General features: G+C 45.2%; 3 protein-coding genes across 5 annotated transcripts; all 3 read right to left on the bottom strand.

Annotated features, from left to right (window-relative positions):
- Positions 1-1059: 1059 nt before the first annotated feature.
- Positions 1060-5859, bottom strand: LOC148048667 (protein S100-A4-like). 2 transcript variants are annotated; one of them, XM_087705072.1, is made up of 3 exons: positions 5710-5859; positions 2947-3096; positions 1060-1504 (listed from the first exon to the last, which is right to left on the bottom strand). In XM_087705072.1, exons 2-3 carry the CDS (start codon positions 3085-3087, stop codon positions 1340-1342), a joined length of 306 nt encoding a protein of 101 aa, XP_087561198.1. In that variant the 5' UTR covers positions 3088-3096; positions 5710-5859; the 3' UTR covers positions 1060-1339. The 2 variants fall into 2 exon arrangements, with proteins under 2 accessions (XP_087561198.1, XP_087561199.1); XM_087705073.1 differs by having other exon boundaries at positions 1060-1501.
- A 1736-nt stretch (positions 5860-7595) lies between these two features.
- Positions 7596-15623, bottom strand: LOC148048666 (protein S100-G-like). 2 transcript variants are annotated; one of them, XM_087705070.1, is made up of 3 exons: positions 15502-15623; positions 8742-8905; positions 7596-7793 (listed from the first exon to the last, which is right to left on the bottom strand). In XM_087705070.1, exons 2-3 carry the CDS (start codon positions 8886-8888, stop codon positions 7632-7634), a joined length of 309 nt encoding a protein of 102 aa, XP_087561196.1. In that variant the 5' UTR covers positions 8889-8905; positions 15502-15623; the 3' UTR covers positions 7596-7631. The 2 variants fall into 2 exon arrangements, with proteins under 2 accessions (XP_087561196.1, XP_087561195.1); XM_087705069.1 differs by lacking the exon at positions 15502-15623 and adding an exon at positions 10714-10905 and having other exon boundaries at positions 7597-7793.
- On the bottom strand, positions 12736-15640 carry LOC106546968 (protein S100-A2). Its single transcript, XM_087705074.1, has 3 exons — positions 15502-15640; positions 14362-14510; positions 12736-12932 (listed from the first exon to the last, which is right to left on the bottom strand). The coding sequence occupies exons 2-3, from the start codon at positions 14500-14502 to the stop codon at positions 12768-12770; spliced, it is 306 nt and encodes a 101-aa protein (XP_087561200.1). The 5' UTR covers positions 14503-14510; positions 15502-15640; the 3' UTR covers positions 12736-12767.
- Between the last annotated feature and the right edge of the window lie 1774 nt (positions 15641-17414).

The raw sequence follows: 17414 nt of genomic DNA, 5'->3' as shown, positions 1-17414 counted from the left end.
TCTGGGTTTGGTTTTGTTCTTTTGCAGAGTTGATCCCTCTGCTTCTTTGCTCTGAGGCCTTTCTTTTTCTTTCTCCTTCAAGTTTCCTTCCTTCTCTTTCCTTCCTTCCTTTTTAACCCTATCCGTTTTCCTTCCCTTTCATTTTATCCCTTCCTTCCTCCGTAACATTGTTTTTTTCCCCTTCCTTCCTTCCTTTCCTCCCGCCCGACTTCTCTCTATTCCCTTTGTCCCTCCTTCCTTCCCTCTTTCTTTTCTTTCCTGCGTTCTTGCTTTCCTCCCTCCTCCCCTCCTTGCTTCTTTCCTTCCTTCCCTCTCTGTATTCCTTCCTGCCATTCTTCTTTTCTTCTCCCTCCTTCCTTCCCTCTTTATTCCTTCCTTCTCCCTATTCCTTCCTTTCTTCTTCCTTTCCTTCACTCCCTCCTCACCTCCCTTCCTTTGCTACTTTCCTCCATTGCTCTTTCCTTCCTTCCTTCCTTCCTTCCTTTCTTTCCTTTCATTCCCATCTCCTTCCTTCCTTTTTTTCCTTTCATTCCCATCTCCTTCCTTCCTTCCTTCCTTCCTTCCTTCTTTCCTTCCTTCCTTTGCCTTCATTCCCATCTCCTTCCTTCCTTTGTCTTCATTCCCATCTCTTTCCTTCCTTCCTTCCTTTCCTTTCATTCCCATCTCCTTCCTTCCTTCCTTCTTCCCTTCCTTCCTATCTCCTTCCTTCCTTCCTTTCCCTTCACTCCCATCTCCTTCCTTCCTTTCCCTTCATTCCCATCTCCTTCCTTCCTTCCTTCCTTCCTTCCTTCCTTCCTTCCTTTTCCTTCACTCCCATCTCTTTCCTTCCTTCCTTCCTTCCTTCCTTCCTTCCTTCCTTCCTTCCTTCCTTCCTTCCTTCCTTCCTTCCTTCCTTCCTTCCTTCGCCTTCATTCCCATCTCCTTCCTTCCTTCCTCCCTCCCTCCCATTCAATTCAAACCTACGGACAGTTATCTAAATCAGGCCTCCTCCCCCTCCCCACGCCCCCCAACTCCGAAGCCCATCGTCCCCAGCCCCTCAGGAGCCAAGCAGAAACACCAAAAGGCTTCTTTTTTTTTCATTTTTATTATTTTTTTGAAAGCAAACTTTATTTGGTTGTCGGTGTGTGTGTGTGTGTCTGTGTGTATGAGAGAGAGAGAGAGAGAAGGAGAGAGAAACTGGCTATTTTGCTCGCCAGAGAGACAGACCCCCTCTCAAAGCTGTTTCACCAACCGAAGGCTACAGGGGGGGGGAAAGCCACCTTACACACACCTGTGAACTCTGCCCGCCCGTCTTGCACGCTGGCCTGCTCGGGTGTCGCACGCCCCCCCCTCCCCAGCTTCATTTCTGCCGCGGCATCTTGTCCGGGAATCCGTGAAAAAAATCATTGCACGCCATGGCGATGCAAGCGAGGAAAGTGGCATATTCTTGGAAATCCACCTGGTTGTCCTTGTTGGAATCCAAATTGCTCATGATTTTTTGAAACGTGGATTCGTCCTTTTTCTTCTGGGGGGAAAAAAACGGAGCGTTTAATTTTTTTGGGAGGGGAGGGGAGGAGAAAAAGGTGGCGGGAAATGGGGTTAAAACACTGCCCCGGCTCCTCTTTAAATCGACTTTTAACGGTAAAGTTTCCCCTCGCACATGCGTGCTAGCCATTCCCGACTCCAGGGGGCGGTGCTCACCTCCGTTTCAAAGCCGAAGAGCCAGCGCTGTCCGAAGACGTCTCCGGGGTCATGTGGCCGGCATGACTCAACGCCGAAGGCGCACGGGACGCTGTTCCCTTCCCACCAAAGGTGGTTCCTATTTTTCTACTTGCATTTTTTTAATGTGCTTTCGAACTACTAGGTTGGCAGAAGCTGGGACAAGTCACGGGAGCTCACTCCGTTATGCGGCATTGGGGATTCGAACCGCCGAACTGCCGACCTTTTTCTGATCGACAAGCTCGGCGTCTTAGCCACTTAGCTACCGCATCCCATGAATTATATAGTTATATAAATTTTTACGTGCTTTCAAACTGCTAGTTTGGCGGAAGCTGGGACAAGTCACGGGAGCTCACTCCGTTATGCAGCGCCTGGGATTCAAACCGCCGAACTGCCGACCTTTTTCTGATCAACAAGCTCGGCGTCTTAGCCACTGAGCTACCGCGTCCCATGAATTATATAGTTATATAAATTTTTACGTGCTTTCAAACTGCTAGGTTAGCGGAAGCTGGGAGAAGGAATGGGGGCTCACTCTGTTACGCGGCGCTGGGGATTCGAACCGCCGAACTGCCGACCTTTTTCTGACCGACAAGCTCGGCGTCTTAGCCACTGAGCCACCGCCTCCCATAAATTATATCGTTATGCTTATATAACTTTTTTAACGTGCTTTCGAACTGCTAGGTTGGCAGAAGCTGGGACAAGTCATAGGAGCTCCCTCCGTTATGCGGCGCTGGGGATTCGCACCTTTATTCCCTTGTAAAGTTGATTTACAAGGGAATGAACTGCTGTATAGGTAGTTTCCCCCCTACTTATAACAGTTCATTTAGTGATGATGTGAAGTGACAACGGCAGTGCAAAAAAGGTGGCTTACGACCGTTTTTCACACTTACGACACTTTTTTACATTTATATCCAAAATTCAGACGCTTGGCAAAATACGGACTCGTCTTTACGACGGCCGCAGCGTCCCCCGGGTGTGTGTGTCATATAAATCCCCCTTTTTTCCCGACTTTCTGACAAGGTCGAGTCCAGGGGGGAGCTGGGTTCGCTTAACGACCGCGCGACCGACTTTGTGTCGGCAGCCTCGCTCAACGACCGCGTGGCTAACTTAATAATGGCTTTCGGTGGCCCGAAAGCTCGCGAGGCGGGGACAAAAGCCAAGCTTAGCGAGAGGAGTTTTTTGGGGGGGTGGGGGGGCTCGGTTTTGGCCGTAAGTCGAGGACCACCGTTAATGGAGCGAGGCACTTACGCTAATGAATCCGGGCAGCTCCTGTTTTAGCAGCTCCTTCAGTTCCGTGTTGTTGAGCTTGAACTGGTCTCCCTCTTTCTGGGAATATTTGTGGAAGGTGACCACCATGGTGTCCAGGGCCTTCTCCAACGGGGTGGCCATTTTGGGATGCTGTTGGAAGAAGACGGGTGCAATGGGTGGAAACTAATCCAGGAGAGAAGCAACTTAGAACTGGGGGGGAAATCTCCTGACAGTGAGAACAATTAATCAGTGGAAAAACTTTCCTCCAGGAGTTGTGAATGCCCCAACACTCGAAGTCTTTAAGAAGAGCCGTTGGATAGCCATTTGTCTGGAACGGTATAGGGTTTCCTGCCTAGGCAGGGGGTTGGACTAGAAGACCTCCAAGGTCCCTTCCGACTCTGTTATTCTATTCTATTCTAATCCAGAATTAATTTAAAGCCGTGATTATTCCATTTTATTATGACCTATGGGCTGTGTTTCAATGCCACCACTGAAAAGCACATTTTTATCTATAGGTGGGGTGTGGACCACAAGGTAATTTTTTTAACCTATTTTACCTCCAAGGTCCCTTCCAACTCTGTTATTCTATTATCTCTGTATTCTATTCTAGTCCAGTCCATTCTATTTCTATTCAAGAAAGGAAGGAGAGCAATGAAGGGAAAAGGAGAGGGATGGAGAGAAGGAAGGAGAGGGATGGAGGGAAGAAGGGAAGAAAGGAAGGAGAGAGATGAAGGGAAAAGGAGAGGGATGGAGAGAAGGAAAGAGAGGGATGAGGGGAAGGAAGGAAGGAGAGGGATGGAGGGAAGGAAGGAAGGAGAGAGATGAAGGGAAAAGGAGAGGGATGGAGAGAAGAAAGGAGAGGGAAGAAAGGAAGGAGAGAGATGAAGGGAAAAGGAGGGAGAGAAGGAAGGAGAGGGATGGAGGGAAGAACAGAAGGAGAGGGATGAAGAGAAAGGGATGGAGAGAAGGAAGGAGAGGGATGGAGGGAAGAAAGGAAGGAAGGAGAGGGATGGAGGGAAGGAAGGAAGGAGAGGGATGGAGGGAAGAACAGAAGGAGAGGGATGAAGGGAAAAGGAGAGGGATGGAGGGAAGGAAGGAAGGAGAGGGATGAAGGGAAAAGGAGAGGGATGGAGAGAAGGAAGGAGAGGGATGGAGGGAAGAAAAAAAGGAAGGATGAAGGGAAGGAAGGAAAAGAAAGAAGGACTGTGTCCCTGTGGTTTTTGAGGCTAGGATGCATCCTAATTTTTACAGAGTGGGGGGGGGGCGTGAAACTGCCCCTTTTCCAAGCCCTTAAACCTCCTTTTCTCCTCCTTCCCAACAGTCCCCCCCCCTCGCTCTGGACTGCCCAGCCCTCCCCTCGAGGGGAAAAAACGTTGGGGCGAATCCCGTGGCGGAAGAGAGGAAAGGGTGAGTCATTCGGATGCCAGCCTGGCGCCTTTGGGGCCGAGGAAGAGAAAGCAGCCTTTTAAACATGGGGAAAATTAAGCCCGAAGGAGGCGTCGGACGCAGAGCCCAGAGGAGAGAATTTGGAGGTGCTGACGTTTGTTTTAGGATTCGAATCCTCTTCTTCTCCCCACCCGCCCCAAGGTGGCAGGACAGCACTTTGCACATGCCCAGACGCTGGTTTCACAGAGCAAACAGCCAGCCACTGCAATTGAGTGGGGTGGGGGGAATGCCGAGCGCCATTCCTGGACATTTTCCGGGGTGAGACTCCCACCGATAAATAATAGGGGGATAAAAATTGCAATTAGGTGCTGTTTGGAAGAGGCGGCTGAGAGGGGAAGGAATTTTGGCTGCCGGATTTATCCACCGTGGGTAGAAAAGGAAGGATTATTTGTGCCTTCCTTCCTTCCTTCCTTCCTTCCTTCCTTCCTTCCTTCCTTCCTCCACCTCTCTATGAATCTTCCCTTCTTCCTTCTTTCTTTTGTTCCTTCATTTTCTTCTCTTTCCCCTTTTTCTTTTCTCTCCATTTTCCCCTTCCTGCCATTGCATCTCTCCCCTCCTCTCTCTTTTCTTTTTCTTTTTTCTTTTTTCTTTCCTTTTTCTTCTCCTTATCCCTTTCCTCTTTCCTTTCCTCTTTCCTTTCCTTCATCCCTTCCTTTCCTTTCTTCCATCACCTTTCCTCTCCTTTCTCCTTTCCTTTCCCTTCTTCCATCTCCTTTTCTTTCTTTCCCTTCCCTTTCTCCTTTCTCCTTTCCTTTCTCCTTTCCTTTCCCATCTCCTTTTCTTTCTTCACTTCCCTTTCTCCTTTTTCCTTTCCTTTCCCTTCTTCTATCTCCTTTCCTTTCTTCCCTTCCTCCTTTTTCCTTTCCTTTCCTTTCTTCCATCTCCTTCCATTTCTCCTTTTTCTTTTCCCTTCTTCCATCTCCTTTCCTTTCTTCCCTTCCCTTCCCTTTCTCCTTTTTCCTTTCTCCTTTTTCCTTTCTTCCATCTCCTTTCCTTTCCCCTTTTTCCTTTCTCCTTTCCTTTCTTCCATCTCCTTCCCTTTCTCCTCTTTCCTTTCCCTTCTTCCATCTCCTTTCCTTTCTTCCCTTCCCTTTCTCCTCTTTCCTTTCTCCTTTCTTTTCTTCCATCTCCTTCCCTTTCTCCTTTTCCCTTCCCTTTCCTTCTTGCCTTTCCTGTCGATTTCCCCAACTCCAACCCCTGATCCTGCCTCTGAATCTCTTCTCGGGTGGGGAATCCTTTGGGGACTGGGGGGGTGAGCCTTTTCCCTGGCCATAGCCAAGACCTCCGTCCTTGGCCCAGAGAAACTCCCCCACTTACCAGAGTGAGCCGGGCCGGAAACTGAGGCTGGGGTTCAGCGGGCAGAATGAGGAGCCCCTGGCCCAGCCGGCCATTATTTGTAACCTTGGCTAATCTGGGCTTTTAACTGGGGCGCCCAGGGGTCCTCCCCCCAGCCCTCCCAGAGGCCAATCAGCGTTGCAGGGGGATTTTCTGGCTTTGGATGGTTGTCACGCTGGAAGGGCTGTTTCCCCTTCTCTAAGCCCTGCATTCCTCTGCCCATTTTGTTCCCCCCGAGGTTTGGCACCAGAAAGGCTGTGGCAGCCAAATGGCTCAGAAACTACAAAAGCAGCAGGAGAGAGAGAATGAGAGAGAGAGAGAGAGAGAGAGAGAGAGAGAGAGAGAGAGAATGAGAGACAGGAAGAGATGAGAGAGAATGAGAGAGAGAATGAGAGAGAGAAAAAGAAAGAATGAGAGACAGAAAGAGATGAGAGAGAATGAGAGAGAAAGAGAGAGAAAGAATGAGAGACAGAAAGAGATGAGAGAGAATGAGAGAAAGAGAGAAAGAAAGAATGAGAGACAGAAAGAGATGAGAGAGAATGAGAGAGAGAGAGAAAGAAAGAATGAGAGACAGAATGAGAGAAAAAGAAAGAATGAGAGAGAGAAAAAGAAAGAATGAGAGACAGAAAGAGATGAGAGAGAATGAGAGAAAGAATGAGAGAAAAAGAAAGAATGAGAGAGAGAAAAAGAAAGAATGAGAGACAGAAAGAGATGAGAGAGAATGAGAGAGAGAGAGAAAGAAAGAATGAGAGACAGAATGAGAGAGAAAAAGAAAGAATGAGAGACAGAAAGAGATGAGAGAGAATGAGAGAGAGAGAAAGAAAGAATGAGAGAGAATGAGAGAGAGAAAAAAAGAATGATAGACAGAAAGAGACAAGAGAGAATGAGAGAGAGAGAGAAAGAATGAGAGGCAGAAAGAGACAAGAGAGAATGAGAGACAGAATGAGAGAGAGAGAGAGAAAGAAAGGAGAGAGAATGAGAGAGAGGGAAAAAGAAAGAATGAGGGAGAGAAAGAAAACCAGCGAGGGAGAAAGAACAGAAAAAAAGAAAGGAGGGAAGAGAGAGAATGAGAGAAAGAGAATGAGAGAGAAAGAAAAAAGTGAGTGAGAGAGAAAGAAACAGAAAGGAAAAACAGAAGCAGAATGAGAGAAAATAGAATGAAAGAAAGACTAGAAAGAGGAAGGAAGAGGGAATGAGACAGATAGAGAGAAAAGGAAAGTGAGATAGAGAAAGAGAAGGAAACAGAAAGAAAGAATGAGAATAGAGAATGAGAGGAAGAAAATAGAATGAGAGAAAAGAATAGAAAGAGGGAGGGAAGAGAGAATGAGAGAAAGAGGAAAAGAAAGCGAGAAAGAGAAAGTAACAGAAAGAGAGAGAAAGGGAATGAGGGAAAGAATAGAGAGAATGAGAGGAAGGGAAGGGAGAGAGAGAGATAGAGAGAGTGTGTGTGTGTGTAGGCCAAAAACCTCTGCTTTTGGAGTGGATAAAAATCTAATAAATCTATAGAAAAGTGAATAAACTACAAAAATCCAGCTGGGTGACTTTGGGCCAATCACCAGGTGACGGTGAGTTCTAGTCCTGCCTTAGCTCTGAAAGCCCACTGGGTGACTTTGGGCCAGGAAAATAGGAGGGGGACAGGTGCATTCATCATCATCATCATCACCTCCTTTGTAAAAAAGAATAACACAAAATTCAGGAAACTAAACGAAGCAACAATTCAATTTTTTAATGAGATTTTTCTTCTTCTTCCTTCGCTAGAACTCCCAGCGGTGTCTCTCTCGAGCGAGCGAGGACCCACTCCCTGCCCCGGAAAAACCCATCCGTCTGTCTGTCCGGGACGCTGACCTCTTCACAGCGACACCATCCACAATCACATTCCCGCCCCCTGCCCCGCCCCGCCCCGGTTAGACGCGTGGTTGAACCACGGGGGCATCGCGGAATTGAAGGTGGAAGAAGGTGAAGGCGGCCGCCACGAACCGGATGTATTCTTCAAAGGTGACCTCTCCGTCCCGATTGGTATCCAGCAAGGTGAGCAATTCTTCCAGAGCCTCACCTTTGATTTCCAGCTTCGGTTTTGCAAACAAAACAAAACGGAAAAATGGAGATTAGAAATAAGATGGGGCACCCTTTTCCTCTCCTTCTTTCTCCTTAGAATAGAATAGAAGCGGGAAGGGGCCTGGGAGGTCTTCTAGTCCAGCCCCTCCCCTCTGCTCAGGCGGAATAAAAGAGTTACAGAGGGAAGGGATCTTGGGCCTTGTAACTTTTGAACGGTCATAAATCAAGGACTACCTGTGTTTATTTAACTAAAAACTTTAAAACCTACCTAAAACTTGCTTAAAACTTACTTAAAACTTTAAAACTTCTTTAAAACTTTAAAATTATTTCAAAACTACTTCAAAACTACTTTAAAATTTACTTAAAACATTAAAATTTTAAAACTTTAAAAAACTTTAAAACTACTTCAAAACTACTTTAAAACTTACTTAAAATTTACTTAAAACTTTAAAACTACTTTAAAACTACTTTAAAACTACTTTAAAACTACTTTAAAACTACTTTAAAACTACTTTAAAGCTACTTTAAAGCTACTTTAAAGCTACTTTAAAGCTACTTTAAAGCTACTTTAAAACTACTTTAAAACTACTTTAAAACTACTTTAAAACTACTTTAAAACTTATTTAAAACTTGCTTAAAACTTAAAATTTACTTAAAACTTTAAAACTACTTTAAAACTACTTTAAAACTACTTTAAAATTACTTTAAAACTTATTTAAAACTTATTTAAAACTTGCTTAAAACTTATTTAAAACTTGCTTAAAACTTATTAAAATTTACTTAAAACTTCCAAACTACTTCAAAACTACTTCAAAACTTTAAAACTACTGATTAGAGATTATTTCCCCAATAATTAGGACGGTTTGAAGCATTTCCCTCTGCGTTGTGCCTCAAAGGACTTTGAGAATTAATGGATTAATTTATTAAACCGATTTAACTCCTGTGGCTGGGAGACCGACCGTTTGCAAGCTGGGGAGTTCGGTCTGCAGGAGGCTCCGTAGCTCGTCTCTGCTCAGGATGTGGCGATCCCCTTCCTTCCGGCAATAGCGTTGAAAGGTGCACACCACTTCCCCCAGGGCCTGCTCCAACGTCTGGAATTGAGTCATCACTGCGGCACGGGGTCCTGCAGGAACAAGGAAACAGTGCCCGATTTACGACCATTTGCCTAGCGATTGTCCGAAGTTACAACGGCGCTGAACGCAGTGGCTTGTGTCCAGTTCTCACACTTCTCCTGTCCCGTGATCAAAATTCGAACGCTGGGCATGTATTTATGACGTTTGCAGTGACGGGAGTGACACAATCAACATTCGCGGCCTTCCCTGGCGGCTTCCGACAAGCAGAGGCAATAGGGGAAGCCGGATTCGTTTAACGACTGCATGATTCACTTAACAGCTGCAGTCACTTGCTTAATGTACGTGGGGGGGGGGAAGGTCTTAAAATCAGGCGTGACTCGCTTAACATCCGCCTGCGGCCAAAATTCTGCTCCCAATTGTTATAAATCAAGGACTACACTAAACTGTAAACAAACTATAAACTAAACTGCAAACTTAAAATTTAAAACTTAAAAGTGCAAACGTAAAACTAAAAACTATAAACTTAAAACTGCAAACTATAAACTTAAAACTTTTTACAATTTAAAACTTCAAACTTGCTTAAAACTATAAACTTAAAACCGCAAACTGTAAACTTAAAACATTTAAAACTTACTTAAAACCATAAACTTAAAACTGCAAACCGTAAGCTTAAAACTTAAAACTTGAAATTTAAAACTTACTTAAAACTGCAAACCGTAAAGTTCAAATTTAAAACTTCAAACTTACTTAAAACTTAAAACTTCCAACTAAAAACTTACTTAGAACTTACTTAAGACTTACTTAAAACTTAAAACTATAACCTAAACCATACATCACACTTGATAGCTAATCATAAGTTAACCAACCTGCTTAACAACAGAGATTCTCATCCCAATTATGGTCATAAATTGAGATTACTTATACTGGTGTTGTCTTAAATTTGTTTCATTTTCTGCAACAACTTGGCAAAAAAAAACAACACATTTTTTGTTGTTGTGTTGTTCCAGTAAATAAAGAAGGACAGCCAGTTCCTCGGCTTTGCCAGGTGGTTTAAAATCCACGAAAACCTCTGGTGGTTTGTTTATTTATTTACTATATTTTTATATCACCCTCCTTCCTCCATGGAATCGCCAAATCAAATCAAACAAGTCCGAACAGATCAGAAAACCAGCGTAATAAACCCAACCCTGGAGGGGGAAAAAAATCTCACTTTTAAAAGAATGCAACGTTCACCTTTTCATCGTGAGATTTATTTATTTTTTATTCCTGCCAATCCTTGCTCTTAATCCTTCGCGATAAAAATCAAAATTCTGCTTTCCCCCCCCCCCCCCCCACTGCCAATCTTTTAAGAGCTGACTTTCGTGGAAAAAAACGGACGTCGCTAAATCGGCAACATGGATTTTTAAAGATCCTTTGCCTTCTGGATCATCTCTTTCCAATCTCCGTCACCAAGAAGGACGTTGAAAAATTTATTTTCTTTTGGCTGTTTTTGTTCCCGGTTTACTCGACCCAAATCTCAGGAAAAATCCCACGTTTTGGGGGCATTTAAAATCCATAAATACAACTGTTTTTCCTGGTGGTGAAGACTGCCGGATTGTGTTTTCTGGAAAAGTACACAATATTCAGGGGATTTTATTTTTTTGGATGGTTTGTGTTTAAAGGTAGCTTTGTTTATTATTTTGGATTCTTTCCCCCCCCCCCCTTTTTTTTTGGCTTTTCTCTCTGCCCAAAATTAAATTAAAAATAAAAACTATAAATTTAGGGAACAAAAAAAAATAACAAGGAGGTGTGACCTCGACTGGTTGAACGAATAAGGCAGGGACCCTTAAAAGAAAGAAAGAAATTTATATACACCTACCGTCTGGTTTCGTCTCGCTTGAAGGAGGTTCACCGCGGTGAATTCATCAGGGAAGCCGGGACGAAAACAGAATTTCAACCGGCGGTGTTTCTCCGGCGAAGTGTGCAAAGCAGGTTTGGCAAAAAGGCACGTCGGCGTAATCGGTTTGGGCACACCCTGCCTCGGAGACACCCGGTGATAATCTCACACCCCTGAAAAACGCCAGGCTGGCTGCAGGGCGAGTCCTCGATTTAACGACGGGATTGGGATTTTGGTTGCTAAGTGAAGCGGTGCTTAAGGGAGGGAGCCGATAGGGATGGTTTTCGCGACCATTTTGGCCGCGGCTGCTAAGCGAATCGCTGTGGTCGTTAAGCGAATTGCCACGGTCGTTAAGCGAATCGCGTGGTCGTTAAATGAATCGGGCTTCCTTTCCTCCCCACCCCACCCACCCTGTTGACTTTGCTTGCCCGAAACCGGCTGGGATGGACAGAATCGGTTGACGTTGGGATGCTACAGCTCTCGTCAGTGCATGCCGTCGTTAAGCGAACCACGCAGTCGTTAAGGGAATCGGGGTTACCATTGATTTTGCTTGTCGGAAGCTGGTTCAGAAAGTTGTAAAATGGGGTCATGTGACCCCAGGATGCTGGAACCATCGTAAATACATGCTATTTGCTAAGTGCCCGAAATTTTAACACTTTGAAGGTTGTAAGTGCGAGGAACGGTCATAAATACTATTTTATACTGGCGTTGTTTGCTGTTTTTTTGAAAGGCCCAATTTTATCCATCATCAATTTTTATCCATCACCTTTTATCTATCAATTTATCCATCATTTTCATCCATCACCTTTTATCTTATCAATTTTATCCATCATCAATTTTTATCCATCATCTTTTATCTTATCAATTTTATCCATCATCAATTTTCATCCATCACCTTTTATCTATCAATTTATCCATCATTTTCATCCATCACCTTTTATATATCAATTTATCCATCATCAATTTTTATCCATTATGTTTTATCTTATCAATTTTATCCATCATCAATTTTCATCCATCACCTTTTATCTATCAATTTATCCATCATTTTCATCCATCACCTTTTATCTATCAATTTATCCATCATCATTTTTATCCATCACCTTTTATCTTATCAATTTTATCCATCATCAATTTTCATCCATCACCTTTTATCTATCAATTTATCCATCATTTTCATCCATCACCTTTTATCTATCAATTTATCCATCATCATTTTTATCCATCACCTTTTATCTTATCAATTTTATCCATCATCAAATTTTATCCATCATTTTTTATCTATCAGTTTATCCATCATTTTTATCCATCACCTTTTATCTTATCAATTTTATCTGTCAATTTTTATCCATCATCATTTTCATCCCTCTTTTATCTATCAATTTTATCCATTATTAATTTTTATTCATCTTTGGTTGTATCCACTATCAATTTTTATTCATCTTTTATCTATCAATTTTACCCATCATCAATTTTTACTCTTATTTATCAATTTTATCCATCACCGATTTTTATTCATCATCACTTTTATGCATCTTTTATCTATCCATTTTATCCATCAATTTTTATCCATCATCATTTTCATCCATCTTTTATCTATCCTTTTTATCCATCATTCCTACACTTTGCAAACTAGCACAGTAGAGATTCATTTTCAAAATTGTTCACCAAAGATGGATCGACAAAGGTTGTGTGTTTTTTTTTTAAAAAAATCTTTATTTAGCAATAGCAATAGCAATAGCAGTAGACTTATATACCGCTTCATAGGCCTTTCAGGCCTCTCTAAGCGGTTTACAGAGAGTCAGCATATTGCCCCCAACAATCTGGGTCCTCATTTTACCCACCTCGGAAGGATGGAAGGCTGAGTCAACCCTGAGCCGGTGAGATTTGAACCGCTGACCTGCTGATCTAGCAGTAGCCTGCAGTGCTGCATTTAACCACTGCGCCACCTTTGCTGGTAGAGAGGGACCCCCAAGGGTCTTCTTCACACACAAGAAGACCTATCCCCCCCCCAGCCCCACCCCAAAGCCTCCGCTTCATATCTTCCGATTGCTCTCATCCGCACATTCCTTGAAGAATTCGTGGCACAGAGACGCCGTCAGGGCCAGAAATACGGCGTATTCCTGGAAATCCAGTTCTCCGTCTTCGTTGTCGTCCAGTTTCTCCATCAAGAACTCAAAACCGCGTTCGTTGATTTTCCCCTATGAGAAGGAAAGCGGAGAAGCGACGTTGAAATCAAACTTGGAATATTTTTTCCTCCCCCCGCCCCCCAAAAAAAGTCAGAGCCCCTCTGGATGCTTAACAGATGAATAACATCTGAATGGCTTAAGAACAGAGTCGGAAGGGACCTCGGAGGTCTTCTAGTCCAGCCCATTTCTCAGAATATAGAATAACAGAGTGGGAAGGGACCTTGGAGGTCTTCTAGTCCAACCCCCTGCTCAAGCAGGAGACCATTTCAGTTAAATGGTTATCCAGTCTCTTCTTGAAAGCCTCCAGTGATGAAGGAAGGAAGGAAGGAAGGAAGGAAGGAAGGAAGGAAGGAAGGAAGATAGATTAGAGGGTAAGGAAGAGAGGAAGGAAGGAGAAAGGAAGGAAAGAAGATTGGAGGGTGAAGGAAGGGAGGGAAGGAAGGAAGATTAGAGGGGGAAGGAAGGGAGGATGGAAGGAGGAAGGAACATTTGTGATGGAAGGAAGGAGGGAAGGAGGCAGGCAGGAAGGAAGATAGAGAGGAAGGAAGGGAGAAAGGAACGAAAGTAAGGAAAAAAGATTGGAGAAGGGAGGGAGGGAAGGAAGGAAGATTAGAGGGGGAAAGAAGGGAGGAAGGAAGGAGGAAGGAAGATTGGGGGAAGGAAGGAAGATTTGAGGTGGAAGGGGGAGGAAAGGAGGAAGGAAGGAAGAGATGCTGTGGAAGGAAGGAGGGAAGGAGGCAAGAAGGAAAGGGACGGAAGGAGGGAGGGATGGGAGGAAGGACAGAAGATTTGTGGAAGGAGGGAGGGAGGAAAGGAGGCAGGCAGGAAGGAAGAGATACGTTGGAAGGAAGGAGGGAGAGAAGGAAGAAAGATTTCAGGTGGAAGGAGGGAGGGAAAGAAGGAAGGAAAGGGAAGGAAGGAGGGAGGGAAGGAGGGAGGGAGGGAAGCAGGCAGGCAGGCAGGCAGGATGATTTGAGGTGGAAGGAGGGAGGGAAGGAAGGAGGGAGGGAAGGAGGCAAGAAGGAAAAGGGACAGAAGGAGGAAGGGATGGAAGGAAGGACGGAAGATTTGAGGTGGAAGGAGGGAGGGAGGAAGGAAGGAAGAGATGCGTTGGAAGAATGGAGGGAGAGAAGGAAGGATGATTTGAGGTGGAAGGAGGGAGGGAAGGCAGGAAGGAAGGAAGGGAGAGAAGGAAGAAAGATTTGAGGCGGAAGGAGGGAGGGAGGAAAAGAAGGAAGGAAGGAAAGGGAAGGAAGGAGGGAGGAAAGGAGGCAGGCAGGATGATTTGAGGTGGAAGGAGGGAAGGAAGGAAGGAAGGAGGGAGGGAAGGAAGGAAGGACACGGCATAAAACCCTTCCTGGTCTTGGACGCTTTGTGAGACGGGCATCAAAACAAACCTTAATAAATGCATAAAAAGACCCATTTCCTGCCCCTTCCTCACCTTGACAAAATTGGGCATTTCCTCCAGCAGCAGCTCCTTCATCTCTTTCCTGCTGATCTTGTACCTGTCTCCCTCCTTGGCCGAATATTTGTAAAAGGTTTCCACCATCACGCCCAAGGCTTCTTCCAGCGGCGTCTCCATCTTGCATTCTGCGGGAGAAGCACGCGGTTGAGCGACCCGCTTTACGGCCAAGCGGGCGTCGTCCCGGACCTCCGTGGCACGAATTCCGCCGTCCTTCGGCCCCTTCGTGCGAAATTTGCCTCCCAATTGCAGTCCTCAACCTGCGTTTGTTCATTTAGCGGCCGTTGGAAGCTACGAAAGCGCCGGAGAAAAGAGACCTGGGGCCTGTCCTCGCACTTACAACCGCCATAACCTCCGCAGCGTGATCAAAATACGACGGTTGTGGCCTCCCCGGGGTCCCTACTGACCAGCAAAGCCAATGAAGCGAACCAGGTTCGCTTAACGACTGCGGTGATTCACTTAACGACTGTGATGATTCACTTAACAACCATGGGGGGGAAATGGTCGTAAAATCGGGGGCGGCTCGCCGAACACCTGCCTCACTTAGCAATGCAACTAAGCCGTAAGTCAGGAACTAGCTATGAAAAATTTAAAATAGTTTAATTTTTTAAAGAAAAGATTCGACACGGGCCTTAAAATTAATTAATTTCATGAATTAGAAGAGGAAAAACAAAATTAGAGGGGGAAAAAAACAGATTATTATTTTTTTTAAGAAGTTTTCTTGGGCCAATAATTTAGAAAAAAAAGGTACCAAATGGGTGTTTCTTTATTGGGGGGGGGGGAAATAAAACGAGAAACGGAAGAAACTCAAGTGGGAAAAACAACAATATGTACGAGTTTATATTTTGAATTTCAAGGGTTTCGAAAGAAGGGCATTGAGCTGGGAATAACAGCCAGGATTCAGTTTTCTGTCGAGAAATTATTCTGAATTTTATTTTTTTAAAAAAGAGTTTGATGCCTTTGGGGAACGAAACGAACCCGGGTTTCAAATAACTTTGGAAAGTATTTTGGGGCGAAGAAGGCTAGACACCCGCGCCTCTCTTTTGCAAAGAGATTTAGGGAAGGAATAATTTGCGGTGAGACGGAGGAGGAGGAGGAGAAAGACGGAAAGTCACTTACCCAGTTGAGCGAAAGAGGAGAAGGAGGGGGGGGGAAAGCAGCAATGGAGATCCGGATCCAGCAAGTGTTGCCTTTCGCTTTGATCCAGAGATCAACCTTCGGATCCTACCTCTTGCCTTTCCGGTCTCTCTTCCCTCCCAGCCGGTTCTCTCCTTCAGGCCTCACCCAGATTTCGTTCCTTTCCCCAAACCAGTTTGGCGGGAAGCCTTTGGGAACTGGAGAGAGAAGTGGGTTCAGTCAGTGGATCTCCCAAGAGTTGGCGGAGGGGGATCCCGTTTGAGCTCCTGATTGTGATGGAGGAAGAGGGAGGGAGGGAAGGAGGAAGGAAGGAAGGAAGAAGGTGGATGGATTGATGGGAGGGAGGAAGAAAGGAGGGAAAAATGGAGGAGATGGAGGAGATATGGTAAAGGAAGAAAATAAGAAGAGGGAGGGAGTGAAGGAGGAAGGAGGGAAGAAGATGGATGGATTGATGGGAAGGAAGGAGGGAGGGAGGAGAGAAAGATAAAGGAGATGGAGGAGATATGATAGAGGAAGAAGATAAGGAGAAGAGGGGGGAAGAAGAGGGAGGGAGCGAAGGAGGAAGGAGGGAAGAAGATGGATGGATTGATGGGAAGGAGGGAGGGAGGAAGGAGAGAAAGATGAAGGAGAAGGAGGAGATATGATAGAGGAAGAAGATGAGAAGAGGAAGGGAGGGAGGGAAGGAGGAAGGAAGAAGATGGATGGATTGATGGGAAGGAAGGAGGAAGAAAGATAGGAAGGAGAGAAAGATGAAGGAGGAGATGGAGGAGATATGATAGAGGGAGAAGAGGGAGGGAGCGAAGGAGGGAAGAAGATGGATGGATTGATGGGAAGAAGGGAGGGAGGAGAGAAAGATAAAGGAGATGGAGGAGATATGATAGAGGGAGAAGATAAGGAGAAGAGGGAGGAAGAAGAGGGAGGGAGGGAGGGAAGGAGGAAGACAGGAAGGAGAGAAAGATGAAGGAGATGGAGGAGATATGATGGAGAGGGGAGATGATGAAGGATTAAGGAGAAGGAAGGAGGCAAGAAAGGAAGCAAAGAAGGAGTGGAGGAGGAGGATGAAGGAAGGAGGAGATATGATGGAAGAGAAAGAGAAGGTGGATGGATGGGAAGGAAGGAAGGAAGGAAGTCAGAGGTGATGGAAGAGAAGGGAGAAGAAGGAAGGAGATGGATGGATTGATGGAGGGAGGAAAGAAGGAGAGAAAGATGGAGAAGCGATAATGAAGAATAAAGGAGAAGGAAGGAGAGAAGAAAGAAAAAGAAGGAGAAGGTGGATGGATGGATGAGAAGGAAGGAAGTCAGATGAAAGAGAAGGGAGAAAATGGAAGGAGGAGCAGAAGAAGAAAAATGATTTATTCTTGATTTTCAACCGCTTTCCGAATAGAAGGGCAGGTTTTGGGATATCCTATTTCTCCTCCTGTTTCCCCCCACCCCTAATTCTATCTTGGTGTCATATTTTACTTCGGGGTAAATTTTCTTTTAATGTTTTATCTCCTCGACTCCTCCGCCCGGTTCCTCTGCCTTCGCGCGCATCCTTCCCGCAGCATCTCCACCAAAATCCCCCCCCCTTCGTCTCTTGCAAGCTCAAACCGGAACAGGAGCCGAGGCTTACCACTCACCTGTCGAGACCTGTCGGACAGGTAGGGCGAGGGAGCCCCACCCAGGCCTCTGAAATTAAACACCCGGGATAACAAAAGGCTGCCAGATTCAGCTCATCCCGTTTAACAACAGAAATTCTGCTTCCAGCCGTCACAAGCCAAGGACTAGCACTGAAATGCAAACTCTCTAAACTCTGAAAAGGAAATAAACAGCCCTTCGATTAACAAACACCTTGTTTAGCAGATTTACAGGTGAACAGAGTTGAAAGGGACCCTGTAGGTCATCTAGTCCAACCC

This window comes from Thamnophis sirtalis, unplaced genomic scaffold (genome assembly GCF_051295495.1).
Source record: "Thamnophis sirtalis isolate CommonGarterSnake01/CBP01778 unplaced genomic scaffold, rThaSir2_p1.2 scaffold_2, whole genome shotgun sequence".
NCBI classification, from domain to species: Eukaryota; Metazoa; Chordata; class Lepidosauria; order Squamata; family Natricidae; genus Thamnophis; species Thamnophis sirtalis.
The sequence above is the reverse complement of the archived record's forward strand: the minus strand, read 5'-3'. Positions and strand labels throughout refer to the sequence as shown.